General features: G+C 42.1%; 3 protein-coding genes across 3 annotated transcripts; 2 read left to right on the forward strand and 1 right to left on the reverse strand.

Moving 5' to 3' along the window:
- The first annotated feature begins 351 nt into the window (after positions 1-351).
- stimate (STIM activating enhance) lies at positions 352-12,131 on the forward strand. The gene is made up of 8 exons (XM_018756664.2): positions 352-984; positions 6,662-6,710; positions 7,055-7,150; positions 7,284-7,405; positions 8,007-8,119; positions 8,673-8,750; positions 9,110-9,259; positions 9,393-12,131. Exons 1-8 carry the CDS (start codon positions 771-773, stop codon positions 9,507-9,509), a joined length of 939 nt encoding a protein of 312 aa, XP_018612180.1. The 5' UTR covers positions 352-770; the 3' UTR covers positions 9,510-12,131.
- Positions 12,132-12,381: 250 nt separating this feature from the next.
- On the forward strand, positions 12,382-13,718 carry LOC108936981 (musculoskeletal embryonic nuclear protein 1-like). The gene is made up of 3 exons (XM_018756665.2): positions 12,382-12,556; positions 12,783-12,918; positions 13,395-13,718. The coding sequence occupies exons 1-3, from the start codon at positions 12,548-12,550 to the stop codon at positions 13,484-13,486; spliced, it is 237 nt and encodes a 78-aa protein (XP_018612181.1). The 5' UTR covers positions 12,382-12,547; the 3' UTR covers positions 13,487-13,718.
- A 285-nt stretch (positions 13,719-14,003) lies between these two features.
- On the reverse strand, positions 14,004-19,094 carry ruvbl1 (RuvB-like AAA ATPase 1). The gene is made up of 11 exons (XM_018756584.2): positions 18,805-19,094; positions 18,243-18,329; positions 17,927-18,059; positions 17,234-17,385; positions 17,003-17,092; positions 15,619-15,768; positions 15,233-15,296; positions 14,827-15,025; positions 14,628-14,730; positions 14,446-14,537; positions 14,004-14,339 (listed from the first exon to the last, which is right to left on the reverse strand). The coding sequence occupies exons 1-11, from the start codon at positions 18,943-18,945 to the stop codon at positions 14,180-14,182; spliced, it is 1,371 nt and encodes a 456-aa protein (XP_018612100.1). The 5' UTR covers positions 18,946-19,094; the 3' UTR covers positions 14,004-14,179.
- Positions 19,095-21,253: the final 2,159 nt, after the last annotated feature.

The raw sequence follows: 21,253 nt of genomic DNA on the forward strand, positions 1-21,253 counted from the left end.
GAAGATGGGAACCGTAGTGAACTGTGTTTGTGGTTGAGGAGGTTCTTTTGAACTTTCTCTCTGCGTTCTGTTTGTTTTTGGAAAAGTTAGACACATGATGATGATGTGTGTGTACGCGGTGTACCTCAGCAGTTGCTAACGTCAGGAGCCAAAAATGGAGCACTCGCGTCTAAACTGCAAAGTGTTTGTACCGCTGCGAGGAACATAACCGGGCGCAGCTGGTGTCGCTGAGAGCCGCCAGCGGGTACAGCACGCGAGCGTGACGGCGCGCTCGAGGGCCAGCGGCGCGAGACACGTGACGTGACCCCATTAGCTGGATACAAAAGGTGTCGTTTTTTTTTGCGAATGTGTCGTACTTGCCCCGTTCTGTGCTGTCTCAGCAACTCAGTACCGCTTGAGAGGCGAGGTTTTTTGTGGGAATGTTCACCTTAGAGAGCTGGAATCCATCATGTTCAACCGCTTTTGAAGTTAAACACAACTGAACTGTCATAAAGCATTGATGTACGTAAAAGTAACTGAAGACATTCTCCGCTTCCTAAACAGCAGATAATATGAGTCGACTGGAAGAAGAGGAATTGATGTTCGTCCATCAAGCTGAGGTCAAACCCCCAGTCCCTGGCCTCGGAGGTGTCCATGCACTGTCCACCTAAAGCAGAGTCTCCCGTACCGAGACGGACGCTCTCGCCAAGTTGTTTAATGTCTCAGCTGCCTCGCGCTGACTTTGGGTTGCTCTCTGCGGTCCAGTTTTCCCCCTGACTCATCCTTTAGCCATGGCGAACGATGGGCTGAGGATGGTGTCCCATCCCGGGGACGGGGACCATTTGGGCATCGTGCTCGCGCGCGTTTCGCCCATGAACTCTTCCTCGTCGTCCGGCTCCACCCAGGAGAGCGCGTACCGAGGTTGCGAGAATGGTGCGCTGATGGACTCCTTTGGCATCTTCCTGCAGGGCCTCCTGGGGGTGGTGGCCTTCAGCACACTAATGTGTGAGTATATTATGCCAGTAGCCAAAACGCTGTGTTTTGTCTGCAGTATGATGCTATATGTTGCTATATCAACAGTGTTTTGTGTTTGTTTTTATCTTGATGGTGGGGAAAAAGTGTCCATTTTGCTAAAATCGCAGGATTCTATCTTTTTTTAGGGGCAGGAAATGAGAAATTCTGTCTCTGTTGATACCCTCTGTAAACAGTTGGGTATTTTGCCCTTTCCAAGTCCTGGGTCGTTCAGGTCCTGCACAAGCCCAGTCACTTGGTTTTATCTCTGCCACTCCAACAGGAACTTACGGTAAACCGTAGCAGTTTCTTCTTTGTTCCTAGAGTGAAATTAAATCATTATTAAATGATTGTCCCTGTTACAGCACAATAATCGCTGACCATATCTTTGTGTTTGTGACTAGTTCTTTAACCCAGCCCATATCCTCATTACCCAGTAACTCTGCCTTACAAAATATGAACTGCACTGACAGAATAGAGAAGTGGAATGTGAGAATCGTGTAAAAAGTTCACATTCGTTCCTTTTTACATTTATTTTCATGCGTCATTTTAAACAATTGATTTCGAAGGGTCAAGCGAATTCCAGACTCGGGACATGGAAAACAGGCACTCTGAGAGCTTGGGTCACATTGTGAGGTTCCCTCAATGTTTCGGAAGAGGGGTAAGAATATTTTAATGTAAAGAGTGGCATCTGAAAATATTTGTAGAATACATGACAGTATAATTTTATTTAGCTTTAGGCACTTGGGCTCAACTGGTTTGTATATTATGTTACAATGCATCTGTGGATGGGGTGCTGCAAAGGCCAAATGGCCCTGCTGGCTCCACACTCATTGGGCCTGGTTGAAATTAATACATATATACCGATAGACTGTCGCAAACTAATTTTTGAAGAGTTTGACAAAATTACATTTATGAATTTGTCTTTGTTTCTCATCCACAGTAATTTCTATTTTGCAGTTTGCTAATGGACAATTATTACTCAAACTAGTATGATTATGCAGCATAACTTTTGAGAAGCTGCACATTGGTCCTGACCAGTGTAGCACTATATGGATAAGACTTAATTAATACTATTTTAGTGAATGAGTAGTTATAATTAATGGGATGCAGGCAGTTAGTTCAAAGATTCTCTTTACTTAACTTTTTTTCCTACAGAAGATGAAATCTTGCAGAATTGTTAATAATGGAAGGGCAATGACCTCTTTGTATGACATTTTAATTATAGCCATATATTGTTAAACTTGATTCAGTTATCACTTTTGATTATTTTGGAGGAATCGGGTGACTTGTGCTTGAGTGAGCCAGACAGGAAACACTGTGTTGTAATGAAATTTTGCTGAAATTCCTTCCTCCGTGTAGAACCATACTGGGGTGCCATGTCATTCCGCCTCTCTCCTGTGCATGTTTCAGCTTGTTCTGTGTGCATCTGCTACTTAAGTCGGTGTGAGGGAAATGTAGGTTGTAGGTCCACCTCATGCTGTCTTCAGGCCCTGTCTTCAGATGTAGCTGCCCACTCTGGCCTGGACATGAAGCTCCAGCTGGTCTGTGAAAAACAACACTATTTCACACCACATAGTTCACCAGCATGCTTTTCTTATGCTCTGTATGGTGTGCAGGTTATCTGAGCTGTTCAACATAAGGTTCCCCATTGTTCCCCTCTTCTGCCTCAGTCATCACTTGTGTATAAAAACAAAGAGAATCATGTAGGCAATAGTCCGAGGGTTAAAGGTGACAGTAGGAAAGGACATATTGTCAAAATATCAGCGGTACAGTTAAGAATGTAGCATGAGTTGGCTTAGTTTTAACAGGATGTTGGTCAGTTGTAAGGGAGTTTGTGTCTGGCAAAGGGCTTTTGAGTCAAATACAATCGGTGCCAGAAGTATAATTTACATTATTTTGTTGTGTATCATATTGATTTGGGAATTTACCTAGCGTGTAGTCTTGCACCTGAAGCAGTTCCAGTTACTTTTGGTTAAATGACTGGCAGCAGGTCCCATCCACCAGGTTCTGTTCTGTGTTCGATAATACATGCTGCTTTTGTAACTCTGAGTTTCATCTCCTTTCCTGTGACTTTTTTCATTGTATATCTCTACCAGGCTGCCTGGCAGCTGATCATCTCCAGAGACACTCAGTCACACTGGTAGCTGCAAGACCATATACCTTGATCATTCAGGTCATGAAAAGAACCTGGATGATGATTGCATCACATGGTGTCCTGTACTGTTTAGTTAGTAAGTACACTAAACTGCATGGGTTCGAGCATTTGTTGTGGCACAGCGGTTCTTAGCGCCGATGATGACAATGGAATAGAAATTAAGTGGTTCCTTGAATGAGTTATTTGCCTTGGGTTCAGTCTACCTTATTAACCACAGCAGGTCCTGCAGTTATTTAGATTAAATCAAGTGAATAATATTCCCAGACATATTATGTGACTCGTCATAATGTCTGTAGCTTATAGCATATGAACAACGCTGGCACATTGGAGGTAGTGTTTGTATGTAACCAACTGACAACTTGGACTGTATATCAAGAAGATTTGAAAGCCCCTTTCAGGGAACTGGTGTTTGGTTTTGTTCCTGTAAATATGTGCAGGACTGAAACAGATCACTTTCAGTTCTGCATTGTAGCAGGCTGCAGTTGAGCACATTTCTCGGCAGGCCACAGCACTGCCAGCTCTGCGTGAGCAGTAACCACATACCGTTTTACGCACAGTTGGAGTGCTGATTTATTGTAGGGGTCTCTTTGTTTCTGCTGTCATGGGTTTTTGCTAATAAAATTATACAGTGTGAAAATGTAACATTTAATTAACTCTCCCTCTGAATGCTGAATTGAGATGTTTTTCTAATTTTGAATCCAGATCCTACTGAGTTCTTATTGGCAAATTTAGCAGCAGGACTTGAATCCAGTGCACACTGATCACAAGGCACCAAAGGGTCTTACATGTAATATTCTGCTTTATCATAGCCATGCTTCATCGGTTTATGAATGTAGACGTAATGCAGAGGATTATAAAACCAGTGTTACGTTACTGTTAAGTACTGTTGGATAGTTATAAGGAAAAAGAGCAAATGATTCTTTTTTTGGTATAACACTAACAGGGAAGAAAGACTAAACATAGTTTACGTGTAAGAACATGTCCCGGTGTCTATAACTTGAACCACCTTGATTGTACTACTTAATTTTATAATATTATAGGACTGGGTTTTTAATGCTCTGTTTAGTATGGCTGGGTATTAAATTGAACTGTAAGCACATACATTTTAACATCACACGAGCATTTCCAAGCTGTCATTCATACTGAAGTCTTACCAGGTTGCTCAAATGAGCCTGTTCTTTTGCTTCTCCATATATAATTGGCCAAATAGTATCTCTTGCTGTGAGATCATCTGGTTTTGAAGTGTGTCAGGGTCTTGGGTGTTTACTGAAGATACAGTAAAAACTCTTGGTTCTTATGTAGGGTTTTATAAATGTGCTTTCAGTTTGTAGTTGAATGGTTTGTGTTTCTGTAATCGGGTAGGTGCAAGTTATGGCAGCCAAACCTGTTTATCCTGAGTGTTTTTTTCCTTCTGTGTGAGAAGTGTCAAATGTTGTAGCCTCTCTCATGTTTATCCCCATTGTCCATCTTGCAGGCTTCCAGAATCTCCTCTACATAAGCAGGGAATTAGCTATTCACTTCTGTGTAGCCACAGGTTTTACCCAGTCATATCCATTGATTTGACTGGTGAAATAACCTAGCAATCATCTGTTCAACATAAAAGGATGGCATTGCCAGTCCCGTCCAGGGTGTACCCCCCTCAGCTTTGAACCCAATGCTTTCGGGATAGTCTTCAGTTGACGATGACCCTTCTCAGGACAAGTGGTTATTGAAATTGGAAGGAAAGGTGGATGGTCTCTTCATTGAATTTTGGAGTCTATAAACATACCATTTATTCCTGCACAGCAGTATTAGTTTTAACTGATTATTTTTTCTATGCTGACTTAGTGAAAGAATAATATGTTTGGATATTAAGCTACTTTTAAATTATTCACAAATTTTTTTTAAAGCAGGTTAATTTCTTTATCAGTTTGTAGTGGGTACCTTGACCAAGGATACTAAAGCAGAAGTGTGTGTTCCATTCCAGGTTTTTCAGATTGCAAGTCCATGGCTCTGACACTTAGCACCGTGAACAAAGAAATTTTCTCTTTCCTCATCTCACAATAAGAATAACATACCATGCACTTTTTCTATGGTGCAGATCTGCCCTGCACTGGGCAGTAAACACCAGTGCAGGACAGAGATTTCTGCTTCAGCTGGATTTCCAGGATGGACTCCTTGCAAATCTGAGAGTGACCAACGAGTTGTTTCAGCTCTTTTCATACCCTGTTGGAGTCCCTCATGGTTGCATATTTTTGCAGTTGACCTGAGCATTGACGTCAGATCACCGTTTCCTTTACTACTGTATTGAAAGAAATGGGTGCCCTATAAAAATGTAGAAGCAGAGTGGTGCCATTATGTTACACTTACTGTGCCTCCCTAGGTAGTAGGAACTTCCAATTCATGAATGAAGGTTACTGTGTGTTGCTTGAGATGTGTCCGTAAAGCATAAACTGTTTTTCTTTCTCTTTATCCTGGAGGATGTGTGTATAAACTCTTCTTTCTTTGTATTCAGAATGAAAGCTCAAAAAATTAAGTGGCTTACAGCTGCAGTACTGGAGGACTGTTATAGCCACTGGGTAGAGTATAGCTGGGTGTTCTGGTTGATGTAGTTGCTTTTACAGTGCTGGTTTTTTAATTTTTTTTAAGTGAGTTTTTCCAGTTATCTGCTTGCTAGGACTTTGATCTCGGGGTTCAGTCTGCAGTTCGCAGTGTAAAAATCGGTTTTCTTAGTGGATTTGACTGGAAGTTTGGCATATGCCCCAAGGCCTTGATAAAAAGAAAACCCTAAATGCAGTCATTTCACTTAGTTCTGAACTAAATGTGTTTCTTGGAGCCAGTAGGAGATTTGGTTGTGTGTGTTGTCATGGAAACAAAGCAAGGTGTTGCATCAGATGACACTGTTCTGTTTGTAACAGATGAGACCTAAACCAACATGACGATGATACCTGGTGTCCTTATAACTTGAATGTCTGTAGACAGTGTGATGAACATGCAATCCCATAGACAAGTGTTCTATTCATTTTCATTTAATGAGTGTTGGCCAGAAAAAAGCCTCACAAATTCAGTCTTACTGGAACAAAAATATGCAGTACAGCCTTTTCAAAATGAAAGGCGCTCAATGCAAAGCATGGAAATTAGCACAGGCAGCAGGAAGAATATAATTCATATTGAGTGTTTTAACTCTGATACTAAGTCTGGATGTAGGAGCCAAGTATTAGCAGGGTTCTTTTTGACTTATGCCGTTGAGATCCATCCTTCCATCCATCCATCCAGAATTGCAAGTCACCAGTGTCTTATGGATTTCAGTAATTGTAGATATATATGCTATAATGTTTTGATATGTCCAAATGAACAAAACGGAGTGTAAATATATTTCTTTGTATGACCAATGAGTTATAAACATTTACATCTAAGGTGTTGGTAAATAATGGAGAGAGAAGCTCCTCGGTGTTGCTTGTTTGGCTGAGCTGAGAAGTGAAAGTGAGAAGCAAAAGGGTTTGGATTTGACTTGCATCTCTTTTTCCTTGGCAGTGAAGCGCTTCAGGGAACCTAAGCATGAGAGAAGACCATGGAGGATCTGGTAAAGCACTAGTACATCTTTAACACTCTGCAGCTTCATTCAGTAAAACCATTTACTTCCAAAGGATAATTCACCACCCTGCTGAAGACACAATTTGTTTGTACTAATATTTTTTTCTTCCCAGTTGTGCTGGAAGCAATATTATATATGCAGTTTTTGTTGCTTTATTTCACATTAGAAAACTACATCTGTTCTGGTTGTACATTGTAACCACGTCCATACTGTATGTGGGTGCGAAACAGTCTGCAAATGAAGTATAGACAAGTCATTCATTTTATTTTTGGTTCCTTCACTACTCCTGAGTGTCTTTATATTGTAACAAAGGTAAACTCTCTCCCCCTCAGGTTCCTTGACACCTCTAAGCAAGCCATAGGAATGCTCTTCATTCACTTTGCTAATGTTTACCTGTCTGACCTCACAGAGGAGGATCCGTGCTCGCTGTGAGTGCATTTCTTTGAAGTATGTAAACTCTCATCCATACCTTAGAGTTTGTTGTTTGCACTGGGGCATTAAGTATATATGCACTTTTATGTTTTGGCTGGTTGTTGATGTATACATCTGATTGGCTGTTAGGTACCTCATTAACTTCCTCCTGGATGCCTCTTTGGGTATGCTTCTGATTTATGGGGGTGTGCGTGCTGTCAGCGTGCTGGTGGAGTGGCAGCAGTGGGATTCGTTGCGCTTTGGAGAGTATGGTAAGGGAAGCTTTTCAGTGCCCTTTTCACATGTGTTGCAGTTATAAATTAGTCGTCTTGTATTTAATAAGATTTAAAAAAAAAAAAAAAATTCTTTTGTCCCACTACACATTTTGCAAATAAAAGGCGGGGGGGGGGGGGGAAACATTCATGAACCTGTGTATGCTGCTGTATAATGGGGGGGGAGGTTTATGTTAGATGATTCCACCTGGTGTATGACCCTTAGTGGTCCACCAGGTGGCATCATTTTACCAGCATGTGTTCAGGGAAGTCTCCAGCCTGGGCAGTGTAGATACATTTTATATCTGCTGCATTTAGCGCAGAGAGATGAGAGAATGGAGACAATTCATGTGTATAGTCAGTGTCAAAGGAGACTCTTAACAAATTCCCCCTATTATACAGCAGATATCAAAGAAGGAATATGTCCATATGAGAAACAGATGCAGCTGCAAAAATGTGTGCTGTTTATTGTGTAGTTCTGGTTTGTAATCAAGGTGGGATATTATGGTTACTTTAGCTGTGGAACTTGAAGGTAAAGACAAACATTGTGCAGTATATCTCTCACATTGATGGCAATGACTCTTCATGTTCATGGCAACAGGGGAACCAGCGCAGTGCTCAGCTTGGGCGGGTCAGTGTGCCCTGTACATTGTCATCATGATATTTGAGAAGGTCCTTATCATCCTAGTCCTGCTCATTCCACAGTGGAAGCAGGTTAGTGGGACATGCTTTTGCCCAAGCAAATGATGTGGGGATGTAGCTCTTGGGGTTTGATGTGATGAGTTGCACATAAGTGAACACTGAATAACTGTACCATCACTGTACCATGTGCTATATAGCTACATACCACAGTACAATCAGTGTATCACACACTGCATACCATTGTACCATGCACTGAAACACACTGCACCATTGCTGTACCACACAATATTGTACACATTGTGTTCCACTTTACCATGAGTACCGCACAGTAAAATCTGTTAGTACTATTAGCTTTTGTTTTTAACCTGTCAACACCACTGCATGTTTTACTAATAACATAATTTAAAAAAATGCATAATTGTGTGCATATTATATTACTGTAGTATTTGTCTGAATGATTATTCAGAAATCTCCCTGTTACTCTGCTGTCTTGCAGTGTAAATATTGATAAACTGCTGCCTTGTGACTTTTATCAAAAAAAAAATGTATGGAGTGTACTAATATATAATTTGAATGAAATTTCTTTGGTCCATTCATGCTCTGTGTGTATACATGAATATTCCAGCTTGCTCTTTTGAACCCAATCGAGAATCCACAATTGGAGCTGGCCATTGTTATTTTCATCGTCCCCTTTTTTGTTAATGTAAGTGACTATTATCTGCCGTATACCTGTTTACATTTATCTAAAGTACTGCTACCAATATTGTCATTGTGAGACCTGTCAGGCTGATTTTCGACCATTAGGATGGATGAGCAACAACCTTACACATATATTCTGTCATCATACATGTTTGTTCATGAAATTGTGTATGTATTTATATATTTTATATCTTCTCTAAGTCCACTAATACGGCTGTTGGGGCGGGGGGAGTCATGAGTAAGGAGTGTTCATTAATGGAAGTCCATTTAAATACGTCTGTCACTTTAAATGTGTGTCTGTAGTTTAAAAGTCTATACTGTCTAAAATGAATTTAGAATGAGAGCTTTTTCACTTTTTACCAGGCTCTCATGTTCTGGGTTGTTGATAACTTCCTGATGAAGAAGGGCAGGACAAAAGCCAAGCTAGAGGAAAGAGGGGCCGGGGATGACCCACGGGGCGGCAGTAAAGTACGCTACAGACGAGCACTCTCCCATGATGAGTCTGAATCTGAGGTGAGATAAGCAAAAAAGTAGTGAAATGGTTTGATGTGGTGTTTAAAGCTAATAGAAGATAAAAACATTTTAGTAATGAGCCTATAGTATGTCACAGAAATAAGATTCATGATTTTGTGCTCCTTCTATCCAGATTCTGATCTCAGCTGATGATGAGATGGATGACTCGGATGTAGAAGAGGACATGCGCCGCCTGACAGGCCTCAAACCCATCAAAAAGAAGAAGCATCGCTTAGGCCTTCCTGTCTGACTGTCTTGTCTCTGTACCCCTTGTTGCCCTTAAACTTTTCCTTCCTTCCTGGTTTTAGTGGAAACTAGAGCCTTTCTAATCTTAAACTTAATGCCTAGCTGTCGGTGGGCAAAGGGGCTGTGTTGAGGACTACCAGTGCTTCAGAGTGTCGTTTTGGGAGCACTTCCTGCCTCCAGCTCTTAAAATGGATTCTGTGCAGAACGGATTGCAAATCCAGTATAGAAGACCAAGGAGAAAAGAACAAAGCAATGCTTTGTGCCTGATAAACAAAGGAACATTAACCATATGCTGTTAAATTAACATTCTCTCCTGTTGTTTGGCTAAAAGGTGGGGCATTACAGATTGCCTTATTGTGCTATGTTGCTGTAAAACCTGCAAACCAATTTCCTGTGATTGAGTGAGTGATTTTGGTGTGTACCTGGGGGTTCTTTTGGGTATGGGATCTTTTTAAGCGTGACTGTGCATCAAGGCTGTTCATTGTGGACTAGTGTACAGGCAAGATGACACTAGATGGTGATCGAATTTATTTTTAGGGAGGAAATCTTGGATTCATCTGAAAATCATGGGAAGTTTCTTGTAGTCCTTAAAATAGTAGTGTAGTCACGTGTGTCCTTTACCTGTTAGCAAATTAAGTTATTTCTTTTGCAGCCTAGTACTGTCAGTGTGAACGTATTTGCCCATGTTCTGTGAGTGTCACTGCAGGCATGTCTGGTCCTGAGACATGAGAAAAGGGAAGGACAGTGCTGCTGCTGCTGTTACCAGTCTCTGTGTGGTTACTTTGAGGACACAGGCTAGGTATTAAACTGTGAATGACCACAACGGTGGATGTGTCTACTTCTTCTGGAGAAGCAAACGACTGTAGAAGGTATATTGTGAGCTCATTTGATACTCAACAAATGTAACTTTAATTTACTGACATGTCAATTCCTTCTTCCTTTGTGAGTGTTAGCTGTTAATGGCTTAGCGGTCAGTGCAGGCTCCTGGTCATTTGGGAGCAAGTGTTCAAATTCACACTGGCTTCCATTGGACAGCTCATGGGAAATTGATCAAAATCTATTATTTATTGTAATTGTTAATGCTCATCTTGTTTTATGTCATGAAATTGCTGTTGTATTTGTGTTGTTTTGTTCTTTGCCAAACAGTGAGATTTCCTGAGATTCTCTTTTCATGCTGTGTGTAGATTTGTGGCCAAGGCTTTCTCTCTCCAGAAAACAAAATCTTCTGCAGTTCTTGCCTCATTTGAAATATAGTGATGCAGACATGTCTCTGTATTTCTCCTGGCCAGACTTTTGCTGTCTGCCTGTCTTACATTCCCATGTGTCAGAGGGAGGTCCATGTCACATGTGTGCATCCTGCTTTGTTCCACATATGAAAATTTGTGTTCATATCTCACAATACACATTCCTTAAGGAAACCTTTTATTCTGAGGGTTGATTTTTATTCTGGTAAATGGTTATCCTATATAGCCATGACCCCATGATTGAGAGAATATCAGCAATTAATGATGTCTCTTTGCTGGTGGCAAAGAGTGCCAAAACTTAAGTATCCTGACTGGCATCTGGATTCTGCTTCTGACTTAGAAAGCAAGTACGTTACCACACAGACTTGTACCTGCTGTCATTGGGGAGGAATCTGTAATGTTGTAAACTAGAAGAGCATGTCTGTTCAGGCAGCGATTTCTGGGTAGTGGATCCAGCTGGTGGTACTTACTAGACACTTCATTGTGGAAGAATACTGTATATCTCCGTTAGAGTGCAGAGTTCGCACTCTGATAAATAACACGGAAGTACACACAAGGGACAGACAACAGGCATGCAACACTGGCACTTGGCCTTTTCCATTCCCCCCCCCCCCCTTTATTCCTCTGGATGTCAAACTTTTAGAGACTGATACTTTTCCTCTGTTTCTTTTCTTTGTTTGTTGTGTTAAAGGGACCATGGTGTTTCTCACATCAGCTATGTTACACTTTAAACTTATGTGGTTGGACCATGCTAGATTGACAGGTCATGGCAGGGTATGGTAAAGGTGAGATGAAAGAACTAGAAAGTGTTCTGTGGTACTATCACTTCCACCTGCACATATTGAGAGATTGCAATTGCAACTAGGACTTGCATACTTATACATACATATTTACAATAAAGTTTATATAATATTAAACCAAATGGTGAAGTTCTTACTTGACTATGATTGTCTTGATTTTTGTGTGCATTGTTTTCTGGGTCAATATTAGACATTCTTGACCTGATATGCAAAGTAAGTGCTGGAATGAGCTACTGTAGATGTTTAGGCTGGGGTCATAAAGCTGCGAGATTGTCAATAGAACTGTTTTAAATAGGGAAGTGTCTTGTGAGACTTATTTGTGTTTAAAAAGGTGATTGTACAATAGTTCTTCCTGATACTTTTTCAGCAGACAATGTGTGATTAAAAAGGGGAATCTAATAGTTTCACATGGTTTAAATTTGTTTGGTTTTCCCAGAAAAGACTTTTTATTTTTGCCCCCCCTGCTCCCATGCAGACTGTGCAATTATATCTAACACTAAAGGAATGTGGGTGGACACAGCACTGTTAAATGCAAACAGAGGGAAACATTAAACAGAACCAGGCACAGTTACCATGTGACCACCTTTGTCAGGGTGTCAAGAGAAATTTTCAGGAAACAGCTGAAATGTTGAGACACCAAAGGTGCAAAAGAGTATTAAACTTCTTGGCTTGGAGAAGGTGGGTGGGGGTTGTTTTTGTCCTGTTCAGTGGTTCACTGTAAGTTTGTTGGAAAAGTGGGCAACACCACTTCAGGCAATCTTGTGTGTCACGTCATACCTAATAATACTCCATGAGAACAGGCAGAGAGGGGGAGAAGGCGGGGCTTACAGACTGTTGAGATCGCTAACAGAATGATGGCCCACCAGAGAGTCACTGTGTATATACTGGGCTGGGTCGGGAACTGGCAGTAGGAAGAGAATATCGGCAACAGACTTGGTCCGACGTTTGTGTCCTCTTTACAGACCCCTGTGGATCTCTTACTCGGTGCGGTACAAGCCATGTCTCAGGTAAGTCGTACATGTGTAAAGTAGGAGCTGGGGGGGGATTCATGCCAAGGTTTGCAATTTTCAAGTTCTTTGCAGTTGCAGGATGAAATCAGACTTAAAAATTGTTTTATCCAGGGTAAAGGTATTTATGTAACAGAAATCAATATAGGTTAGTCTACTGAATCTGGTAGGCCATGGGGGGGGGGGGTATTTTTTTTTCCCATCACTTATTAACTATCCTCCCCAGCCTCAATCTGAAGAGGAGGAAATGGCCAAGAAAAATCGTCCTGAGATGAAAGAGGAGGACTTGATTGAAGCCAGAGAAAAACTAGCGTCCAAGCCTGAACTGAGGGGTAAAACCTTTGAGGTCATGAAGGAGTGTGGTGAGCAAAGTTCTTAATTTTGGCTCTATAGCAACACATCTGAGAACTTTGTCCTGTACTGTCATAGTTCCGCACACTCAGGTTTGAGATGTGTATTGCAATTGTAGAAAGTTTTTTAAAAAAAACAAAATGATTAACTAGAAAGTTGACACTGAACACAAATTTACACTTACTAAATTTGAATCTAGTCAAATGTCCACCATGTATCATTTACTGTTGATCCACACAGAACTACTGTTCAAATACTCTAGTCAACTCAGTTTTCTTTTTCTTGTCAAGGAGTTCATTCTCCAGTGCCAGTTTCATGTTATCAGTTACTGTACATATCTCTACAGAACTGTTTTTGTGTACCTGCTGTTCACTTGTCACCGTAAATGGGGCATTGTGTTACTTACCTGTATTTGCTTTCCTGTTGCCAGTTTGCTGTAGTGGCCAATCAAAGGGTTAAGTTGCTGACTGCTTGTCGTCATCTACAGAGCAAATGGGGAAGGTTGCACCCTCCGTGTTCAGCAGTTTACGCTCTGGAGGGGAGACTGCTATCCAGAAACCACCGGCCCGAAGAAAGTAGACTTCTGGAATAGGGGAAAAGCTAACAGGCTGACTGAATTTATGCTAAGCTACTTTTTTTTTTTTTTTTGTAAAGGGCTGGCTTTGTGTTAGCGTATTTTCACTAGATTACACTTTTCCCCCCATTAATGGTTGTGTTCGCACTGAATAAATGTAGCAGAGATGGTCTTTTGTAGTTTGCTCTGAATAAAAACATGCTCTGGGTGTGGCATTTTGGTTGTTAAATGAGCTACAGGGGCAAAGTTCTTTGACTATCGCAGGTGACCCGAGACAATGCTAACAGACTTGTAGAACAGTGATTTTTACATTAGTGTTAAAATGCACAGCACTATTTGTTCAAGCCTATAGGTGGTTGTGGTGCTCTGTCAAGGGGTAGTTTAGAAACAATGCAAATACAAATCTTTCTACTTTCGAATGCATGAAAAATTACAAGGTTTCTTCAGGAGATACGCAAGAGGATAAACTGCTGCATATAAAAAGTCATAACTGTCAAACTTAGCTGAAATTGGAAAAAAAAACACATTTATTAAACATCTTCGTCAGGCTTTCTAAACAGTCACTTTCAAAAATAATTAACATGTTGCTGAACTTTGAAGAAAATCATGGTGAGGGAAAGGTCAAATAGGTAGGAGAGGAATGGCACTAGCGAAAATCAAAGTGGAAAGGATGGGTAACAACAGGGCACAGGAAGAGATCATTTCATGAACTTGTCATGTTGGTCTTGAAGGATCTTGGCAGAAGACTTGGCATCATAGAATAGCTCATTGATCTCTTCCACCTGCTCCCTCTCTACACTCTCCTTCCCCTGGACACGAGCAAGCAGACTTGCTGGGGTTAGCAGCTGCACAGCATACCTGTAGAATAGATAGAACAAGTGAGCATCTCATTTTCTAGGAACGAAAATAAGAGCACTCTGGACCTAATAACCCCAGTTTATTATTGTACACAATGTTTTCTCACCTAAGGGTTGTTTTGGTACCAATCTCTCCAAGGTGAGAAAGTGCCTCCTCGCTGATGCTGATCCCCTCAGTCTGAGCTCTGATCTTAATGATCTAGACACAGGAAACAGCGTATCAGTCAGCCAAGCTAAACGTTATACATATTGACCAAAGGGAACTCTAGTGTGGGGTGGTATTAATTACCTGTTTCATCTCCTGCGGTGTGTAGAGCATGGTGCGGATGATCATAACTCTGTCCAGCAGGTCTAGGGGGATCCCATGGGGAGAGGAGATGTCCTCTGTGCCCCTGAAATAGAAAGATAAGGGGAATGTTTTATTAGTCCACACAAGAGCGGTATGCAGTAGTAGGTCTAGCCAGTGGCTCTTCCCTAGTAGCTCTCACCTGATAAGGCAGTTGCCTCGGTTGGAGGCAAATACTACAATGGGGGAGATGGAGCTTTCCAGGGCTCGATGCAGGTAGGTGAAACACTCAATATCTAACATATGCACCTCATCCACAAACAGCACACCTGGAACCAGCTCTGCCACACCCTGGTCGATGTAGCGGTTCACCACTTTGTTGATCTCTCCGCGAAGCTTATCTGGAAGAGAGGTAAAGCAAGAGAAAGAAAAAGTGGAACAGATTAGTCCAACTGCAGAAGTGCACACAAACAGGCCCAATTTAAGGACAGTTGCCTAAGCTTACTAGAGAGATTTCCTATGCATGAGACGAGTTGACCGAGTTACAGGAAGTCCTAGCACAGAATGCACTTCATTAGCAGATATGCAGTGGCACAGCCTAGTTTTACCTGTGATCTCTGTTTTTTTGGGCTTCATCAGCTGTCCCATCATAGACAGGATGTCCTGACCCCCCTGTAATCAGATATACCATTAGCCACACACCTTCTCTTGGGTAATATAATTACTAATTTTAATAATTAAACAGTACCCTGTCACAGATAATTGTCTAGTGATAGAACAATTCTTTAAAACAAAAAATAAAAAATGCATTCTTTATCTCTACCAGAAAACTATATATGCTTAGATAGTCTGTTTTTGGCATTCAAAAACCCTGAAACATAGCGCAACACAGGGAGGTTTACAAATGTGCATGGGTCTGGGGGTATGAGCTGTCTGGGGGATAATGACTGCCTGGACATAGCTACAACAGGAACGTGGAATGAGAGATTCACACCTGTGGTCGAGCATTGGCCACATCTAGGTCGTGCAGCGTGACATCCTGAACAATCTCTTTCTTCTTGTGCACATCACCCTTAGGCAGGGGTACGTACTCCTCTGCCTCAAGGTCAAACTCTGTAGCAAAGGTGTCACAACGGCCTTGTCTCTGTAAAGAGATAACAAACGTAAAGGCACATACACACAATGGTACAGCATTTAAATACATGGCACGCATCCAGTGCAAAACACTGCTGCAAGAAAAGGTTTACACCTGGGCTAGTTAGAGCACTACCTCAAGTCAAGCCAGTAAGTAACAATTACAGAATCCACCACATGGATTGAAGCAGGATTCATATAAAAACATAATGCTTCATGGGTTCATCGCATCCTCCTCCTATCCCATCAACTTCTCAAAGGGATTCCTGCAGCAGACATTTGCCCATAGACAAAATTTTATCCCTCATTTACATTCAGTAAATCCATCAGCCTTGTCTATAAATGCATTAACTGCATGACTTCTTTCTATAGGACAATGGAGTAATCAGTTCCATCACAGATGCAGTTATAAAAGGATGAAAACATTTTGTTCAAAGATGCCATGAGGAAATGTAAATGTCTTCTTGTCTGAGATAAAAACACTTTAAAAGGCACATTTTCTGGCACAGAAAAAAATCTCAGAGGTGAAAGACACGCAGATTTGCTGCTCTGCTTGCTTGCAGTAGCCTGCCAACACTGGCAGGGATGAAACTGCTACCAGCTTGGAGTCTGACAACACATTGAATATCCAGCAGTGGTGGATGAAAGAGAGGGGGAAATCGCAAGAGGGCCGTCAACAGCAACAAATGTAAGGTCCGCCTCCTCCTTCCCCCTTACTTGGCCACCTGCGCTGATTAAAGAACCTGTCAACAAGCACCTTTCAACACATGTTGCAGAGCACACTGCAAGAAGAAAGAGGCCAAAGCTGAGATGGACAGATAGTGGGAATAAAGTCAGGCAATGAAAAATGAAGGAATGAGAAATCCAGTCCAAGGCACAAGGAAGAGCTGACAGATTAGAAAGAGAAGTGAGCTGACCGAGGCACAAATGTGTCATTGGCTACACAGAGTAGAATGTGTTCAGTAGAAGACAAGGGCTCAGTATGGAACTACCGTGTAACCTTAGCACTGGGCATGTCACTCGGTACACGGTGTAATTTGAGGGACACAGGTGCTGCACTTCACCCACACAATAGCTGTATTGTACAACTAGCTCTCACACTTCCTGTCATCCTGCACTGAATGTGGAAACGCACAAGTTTAGTTTGGGAGTGCGTGTTAAGTGCATTCGTTCATTTTGTTGTGCAACATTAAGCGTTCAATGCGTGCACGTTGCTGTTGAGGAGTACAGGAGTATTTCATTACCTTCACAGCTCCGCTATTAGCTTCAATGTAGATGACGTCACCAACCTCAACCCGCTCCTTCTGCAGGCTTTCATAGATACTTGGATCTAGCTGTAGAGAACAGTTACACGTTACAGTAGCTCATAACTCAAACCACAGCATGTGCATATATCATGTCCGTGGTTAAGTGTGTTTGAAATGTTTAATTAACGTGGTTATTTTCATGGTGTATTTCACTGTATTTCTTCAAACCTTGAGCTGCTTGGTGCCCTTGGCAGTCTTCAGGCCAATAATGACATGGCTGATGGTCTTGCCATAACCTCCCATTGGGTTCTCTGTCTCACATGGAGTGAGCTCCGTCACCTCGCCCTCATACACTTCCTTGGTCTCCTTTATACGCAACCCTGACAGAAGGGAGAACTACGTTGAGGCTAAATGGATGAACACCAACTATGCATTCAACAGGAGACATTTCTGAGAGGTGTAGACGAATTCATTTACGTATATGTGATAGCGGAGTAGTTTGGGTGACACTGGGTTCAATGGGAAGGAGAGAAGAAATCTCAAAGACCTGGGATACGGTGTCTAAAGACTGCTGACTAGCTGAGAATGTTAAAGACCTTCCCCAGCTTATACTCACAAATGTGCTCAGGCACTGGTGCAAGTGCTTTATCTATCTATCCATCCATCCATCCATCCATCCAACAAACACCAACGACCCCTCAAGTTATATTAACACACAAATGATCATTCTCAACTTGTGCACTCCACTAAATTATCTGTGGACAGATATAACTGATTGACACGACCCCTTTTTGTAGGGGTGATGGAATAATCTTCATTTTCCCATACAATTTCACTTTGTTAATTTTCTCTGGGAAAAGCACTCTAAAGCAATTTGTTGTAACGTCACCAAAAAAAAAAAACGATAGCCCCGCCACACACCAATAGCCCGTCGAAAGTTCTCCATCAGAACCTCAGTCTTCTTGATCTCAGAGGAGTAGACTTCACTGCCCACCATCGGACAGAACGGGACCTTGTTACCCAGCTCCTGTGCCATGGCGAGGGCCAACGCTGTCTGAGAAGGAGCAGAAGCACAGAGTGACGCAGAGCCGTTGGCATTACCTCATTACCTTAGAGATGAACCCAACAGGATGGTGTCCTTCACTGATCTTTCATCATCAGCTGAAACAGCTGCAAGTACCTAAATGGTTTTGAGTCCCTGCTGGACATGTGGAAGACTCCTTGTGATGCCGCTCACCTTGCCAGTTCCAGGGGGTCCGGCCAGTAGAATTGCCCTCCCTGCCATCTTCTTGGAACGGATGAGCTCCACGACAATGCCACAAGCCTCAAAAACACACAACGCGTGCGTGAGCAGGGAGGACCGCAAGGAATGAGCGATGCCACCCGGACTGACCCTGCTCACCCAGTAACCAGAGACTGTGCAGGTGATTCAAAATTAGATCTACAAACACTCAACCATTTCAGTGCCTATATAGTATATACAACACATCTGTACCACAAGTCACCTTTTTACATGAGTGAACTTCACTGTGAAGTACATAATTTTGAAGATGGGTGGTTCTTTGGCTCATATGATGAGACCCGGTTGAATTAAGCACTTATTAGGTATTCTAATTTATTCAGGAAAAAAAATAATAATAATAATAACAATAATAATATTTATTACTTTACTGCTGTCATGTAACGCACTTCCCTTCAAGTATTACGTTTACTTTAGCTAACGTCTTTGCCCAAGGCGACTTACTGCGCTGGACAAGCAACTTTCTAGTATTTTACAGTAATTTTTTATAACTCAGTACCTCTCTGGCGGCCTCCTGACCCACGAGTCCCGACGCGGACTGCTTCGCGTTCCCGGCCTCGTCCAGGCCGAGCCCCTTAATGTGGCTGTGGGTGGCGATGCGCTGCGTCTTTGTCGTGCTTTTCACCTCCTCGATCTTCATGGCTGCGACTTAGGAGGGTGCAGGGCAAATGGAAATTAAATAAAATACAAAAAAAATATATAATTCTACCCGTCAGAATAGCGGTAACTCCACTGTTTCAAACACACCGGAGCGCGTTTCCATGTGGGTTACTAAGGCAATACAGGAAGTACCACCCTAGACTTTGCAATAGACGCTTACGATTGGGCTATTGGATCCAAAGAAGCAACGCCATTGGGCCAAACTAATCTTTCTCTCTCTCTTTACAATGTTGGTCATTTCCGCTGGTGCGTACCTAAATGTAACGTTATGGAAACAGTTTTAACTTCAGCAACGATCCAAGCGTAACATTGGCTTTTTGGAGTTTGTTTCGGTGAAGGTCAGTACTGCAAAAATGCTAAGATTTTATAGTGATTACAACAACCGTCTAAATGACTCACTATTTGATGCGGGGATTTGTCATAATTGAAATGTATAATAAAACACCGAATTATATATGTTGCGTACTTGGGAATGCTGGCTGATGTTGTAGTGAAACCAAATGGTTTGCAAAGAAATAAATGTTTAAGATGTGCTACAATGTATTACTTGGGTTTCATGACCGGAGCGCCTTACATGTTACACCGGAAGTGTGTGTGTGTGTATTTGTCGGGAAGTATCAATACTGCGTTTATTTCAAGAATTAAACTATTTAGAGCAATCAGGAAGGCTACCTTGTTCATGGAGTTAAGCGCATAATATATATTAATACATATTTCAGGTAGCTGTTGTCGTTTTAATTGTTGTTTAGGGAATTGTCACTGACCTTCCTTGAGGCATTGACTAGTGGTGGGAAGTTGTCGGTTTCTAATGTAAATTAAACTTGATTATAAGGCTGGGTTGGTTCGTTTACTGGTTGACAGCAGCGCAATAAATGTCACTGGACGTAACCAATGGTGTATAATGTGTTTTAATTAATCTCCAGTTTGGTAGCTGAAATAATAAGGAGCGGAAAGACTGATCCTGCATAGTAACAGCGCCTCCCCGCGGTCATTGTTATTATTGCTCAGTCTTTAGCAGGTAAAGACTCAGCCACCACCCAACGCTGTGAAGCTAAGTCATTCCAAAGGGAATAAAGAGAATAAAAATGTGTTATAATGTGCTGAAAATCAGTTTGACCTAATTATGAAGGTGAATTGCAGAACCACACTAGATAGAGTTTTGTGAGCCCACTTATTCTGTCAACATGAGTTAGAGCCCAATCTGTCCAGCAGATGGCGACAGACTGATACTTAAAATATTCCATTTTGAAGGGTTCGAAAGGTCTCTGAAGTTATTCATACGAGTTGTGTAAAAATTGTAATGGCTACAAACAGCACTTTGGCCTTCCTTCTTCAGTTTTAACTTCATATTGAGTCACATTTTGGGCATAAATTAAAATAGCATTTGTCAGAATTCAAACCCTGTGATGGACTGGCATTCCGTTCAGGGTGTCATCCCTCCCCCAGCCTTGTGGCCAATGCTTCCGGAATAGACTCTGAATCACCATGGCCCTGCTCGAGTTAAAGCGGTTATTAAAACCAGATGGATGGATCAAGAGGATTTCAAAAGATTGCTATGAAAATATCTCTTTGCTTATAATTACACAGTATGTCTAATCATGTAAGTAGTGATTTCATAGGAAGGCACCTTTTCTACAGAGAGGGCTCAGGGTGGGGGGGTAGGTGGGGTTAGGCAAACCTCGAAAAAGGAGGAGAAACTGGGGAGAAGCAAACACAGGAAGGAGAGGCGAGCTGCGAGCCCTGAGGGAGCAGCAGCACTTCCTCACCGGCAGAGCCTTGCAAATTCAATCCCCCTTCTCCCCTCTGTGCTTCCTGCCACTCCAGCCCAGCCCCCCCTTTAATCCACTCTTATTATTTTTATTAATGTCAGGAATAGACAATATATCCTGTAAGAGGAGACGCACGCTTGGCAAAGCAGATAGAGCGGTAGAAGGAGAGAGGCAATGAGGTGCAGGGAAGGGGGCGGTGATGAAAGATGAGAGAAAGCGGGAGGAGGATGGAGAGCCGCAGCGGTGGAATTTGCCAGCTGAGGCGTGAATGGCAGCCTTTTGCTCTGGATGGCACATGATGTTGATTAAAACAGGAGGAGCAGAGATGGAGTTTTTGGGCTTGGGGTCCACAGTAAACTTCCTTTCATGTCCCCTATGGGAAGTGTACAGGAAGGAGAGATTGCCAGTGAAAGAGAGCGGGCGGAAAGACATTCAGCAGAGCTTGCTCTCTTATTCCATTACACTTTTCTTCTCCTTGTTTTAGTTTTTCCACTTTTCTCTTTCTTTTGGGATTTTCGT

Source organism: Scleropages formosus, chromosome 2 (assembly GCF_900964775.1).
Source record: "Scleropages formosus chromosome 2, fSclFor1.1, whole genome shotgun sequence".
NCBI lineage: Eukaryota > Metazoa > Chordata > Actinopteri > Osteoglossiformes > Osteoglossidae > Scleropages > Scleropages formosus.